The sequence below is a fragment of the Pseudomyrmex gracilis genome, unplaced genomic scaffold (genome assembly GCF_002006095.1).
Source record: "Pseudomyrmex gracilis isolate BER0280 unplaced genomic scaffold, ASM200609v1 scaffold_230, whole genome shotgun sequence".
Lineage (NCBI taxonomy): Eukaryota > Metazoa > Arthropoda > Insecta > Hymenoptera > Formicidae > Pseudomyrmex > Pseudomyrmex gracilis.
The window spans coordinates 194,088-196,702 of record NW_018020814.1 but is presented as its reverse complement, the minus strand read 5'-3'; the positions used below and the strand labels follow the sequence as shown (position 1 = coordinate 196,702).

Sequence of the window (2,615 nt, the reverse complement as noted above, 5' to 3'; positions counted from 1 at the left end):
CAGGCGCACGTCAGTGAGCCACGCGCCTGGTGTGTGTGAGCACTCCGCGCAGTTCACTGACGTGCGCCTGGCTAAAGGTCGGCGCTGATTGGCCTGATTTACTCAATAATTACTCCTTTATTATAAATAATAGAAAAAAAATGGTTCAGGACTTGTCAACTCAGTTTTACTCCTTCTACCTGCCTACGAGAGATTGTACGGCAATTCTGGGACACCCTGTATATAGAAATTATTTTTTTCTAAACTTTACAAAATTAAAGCGATCGAGGAGGAAGTACCTTTATTAGTTTATATTCTCTAGAATCTTGGAATGCGGGATATTGTTCCTGATAACGCTCGATTGCGTGTTGGGCATTTAATGAATCTACACATAAGTGACACAGTGCAGCGCGGAAAAAGTATTCCTTAGCGCTGTACTTTAATAAAGAACTTTCTAATGATGCAGAAGCAACCTGAAAAAAAAAAACAAATAAATTTCAAGTATTTGAACTGAAATTAATCAATCTTGTATCGATAAGTGATATTGCTAAAAAAAATATCTTGGATGTTTTTACCTGCTCATAGATCTGAATAGCTTTATCGTAATTCTCAAGTTGTGCGGCGTATTGCGCAACTTTTAAAAGACACTTGTTTGCTGAGGAATTACTTTCCTCACCGCGAAAATAATCTGCAGCCTGTTCGTAATGATGCACCGCACGTTCCAGGTCAACCGCTTCGCTTTCATAGATCTCGGCTATGCTTTGATGATGTTTCGCAGCCATTGTGAAACGGCCCATGTCGGTATAAATTTCAATAGCTTTTAACAAGCAACTAATTGCCTCTGTAAGAACAAACAGGAACACAAAGATGTGTATTCTTTAGTACTTTGGTTATTAGTATTTAATAAGTTGAAAATAATTCTCTCATGAAATATCCATACCATGTGTCTCTGATTTTTTGAAACAATTAGCAGCATCTACAAAATTATTAGCCGCATCATGGCGACTGCCTGCTTTTCCATGTAATTCACCCGCGTCATAAAATGCTTTTCCCGCAGCACTCCACTTCTTTGCCATCTTGAACATGTTTGCCGCTCGTTGATAACATTCTACCGCCTCTTCAACTTTTGATGAACTTCTGTTGAGTTAATTATATATATATAATCAGTAATATGTTTCGTGTTGTATGTTCCATATTTTGTGCTTTATGTTTTTATGTTTGTAAGTGTATTATGTGATACCAAAAAAAGATACACAATAAGGAGTTATAAGGATAGAGTAAAGATTATAAAGAAACAATTATAAAAATTATAGAAATTATAGAAATTGTAAAAGATTGTTAAGAAAGAGACGTAAGAACCGAAAGTCATCCGAAGCTGCGAGGCAAGGATGACATGCAATAAATAAATAAATAAATAAATAATCAGTAATACTACAACGATAGAAAATGACACTGGTAAGGTAACATTTATCAATTTTTTTTATAACAAAAGTAATAATTGATACAGTTGTCACTTGGTATGTGTGTGAACTATACCATCACTTGGGATGCAACTTATCCACGATTATTCAAAAACAATTGCAACTTCGACAAATTATTGCAAATGACAAAAACTCATCACAACACAAAAAATTCTAGTTGTATATGTTGAACAACAATTTTATCAACAGATTGTCCGTGTATTGACATGTATATTCGCACACACACATAACGCACACACATATATATATATATACATCTCCCACCACATCAATAACGAAAGCTACATTGCAATTGGGAGTAATTGATAGTTACATTGTTAATTATTTTTTGCGGTACACGCAATTAAAAAATTAGCGGTGCGATAGGGCGGAGATCAAAACGGAGAATGAAATATTATTACGCGCTTTCATCAATCGGACGAGTTCAAGTGTGCGATAAATCGATCAGCTTACCCAAAGAGTGCGCCGAAGAAGCTCTTCGACGACGACAACTTCTTCTCGGCCTCCGCGACCAGCTGCAACGCCTTCTGCTCGTTGTCGGCCATGGTGTTCGAATCGAATGTTTTTGTCCGTGAAGGAGTTTTTTCTCAGATGTACCGATTCATCAACCAAAACTCAACACAAAATTCCACTTTGCGTATATATATTTCCAGACGTCACTAAACTCTACGTTCTGCGACCGCTGCGCTGTTCGTCGGATTCCGAAAACGCGACTCAAATATCATCGTGTCAGGGCTGCCAATCCATCATTAAGGCCGGACCTTTCAAAGAGTCGCGACAATTGGGTGCGTTCAGACAACTCAACGGTTGCGCAACGGTTGAGAGATAATCACTTCTGATTGGATCATACTTTTGGAACCACAGCAGATTTTGAAGAATAGTCCTATCATAAGTGATGATCTCTCAACCGTTAAGTTGTCTGAACGCACCCAAAAACGCGAAAATTAAGTGCGTTCAGACAACTTAATAGTTGCGCAACGGTTGAGAGATAATCACTTCTGATTGGATCATACTTTTGGAACCGCATCAGAGTTTGAAGAATAGTCCTATCATAAGTGACGATCTCTCAACCGTTAAGTTGTTTGAACGCACCTAATAAGTGTGTTCAGACAACTCAACAGTTGCACAACGGTTGAGAGATAATCACTTCTGATT

The 2,615-nt window shown here is 37.9% G+C and overlaps 1 protein-coding gene across 1 annotated transcript; it reads right to left on the bottom strand.

Annotated features, from left to right (window-relative positions):
- Positions 1–225: 225 nt before the first annotated feature.
- Positions 226–2,184, bottom strand: LOC109858925 (alpha-soluble NSF attachment protein). The gene is made up of 4 exons (XM_020436643.1): positions 1,914–2,184; positions 920–1,116; positions 555–820; positions 226–452 (listed from the first exon to the last, which is right to left on the bottom strand). Exons 1-4 carry the CDS (start codon positions 2,003–2,005, stop codon positions 255–257), a joined length of 753 nt encoding a protein of 250 aa, XP_020292232.1. The 5' UTR covers positions 2,006–2,184; the 3' UTR covers positions 226–254.
- Between the last annotated feature and the right edge of the window lie 431 nt (positions 2,185–2,615).

Bases quoted from the DNA above. Each gene is read 5' to 3' on its own strand.
- LOC109858925 (XM_020436643.1), bottom strand. From the start codon at position 2,005: ATGGCCGACAACGAGCAGAAGGCGTTGCAGCTGGTCGCGGAGGCCGAG. The intron at 821-919 runs GTATGGATATTT...TTGTTCTTACAG, and splicing joins CAAAAAATCAGAGACACATG to AGGCAATTAGTTGCTTGTTA. The intron at 453-554 runs GTAAAAACATCC...TTTTTTTTTCAG, and splicing joins CTATTCAGATCTATGAGCAG to GTTGCTTCTGCATCATTAGA.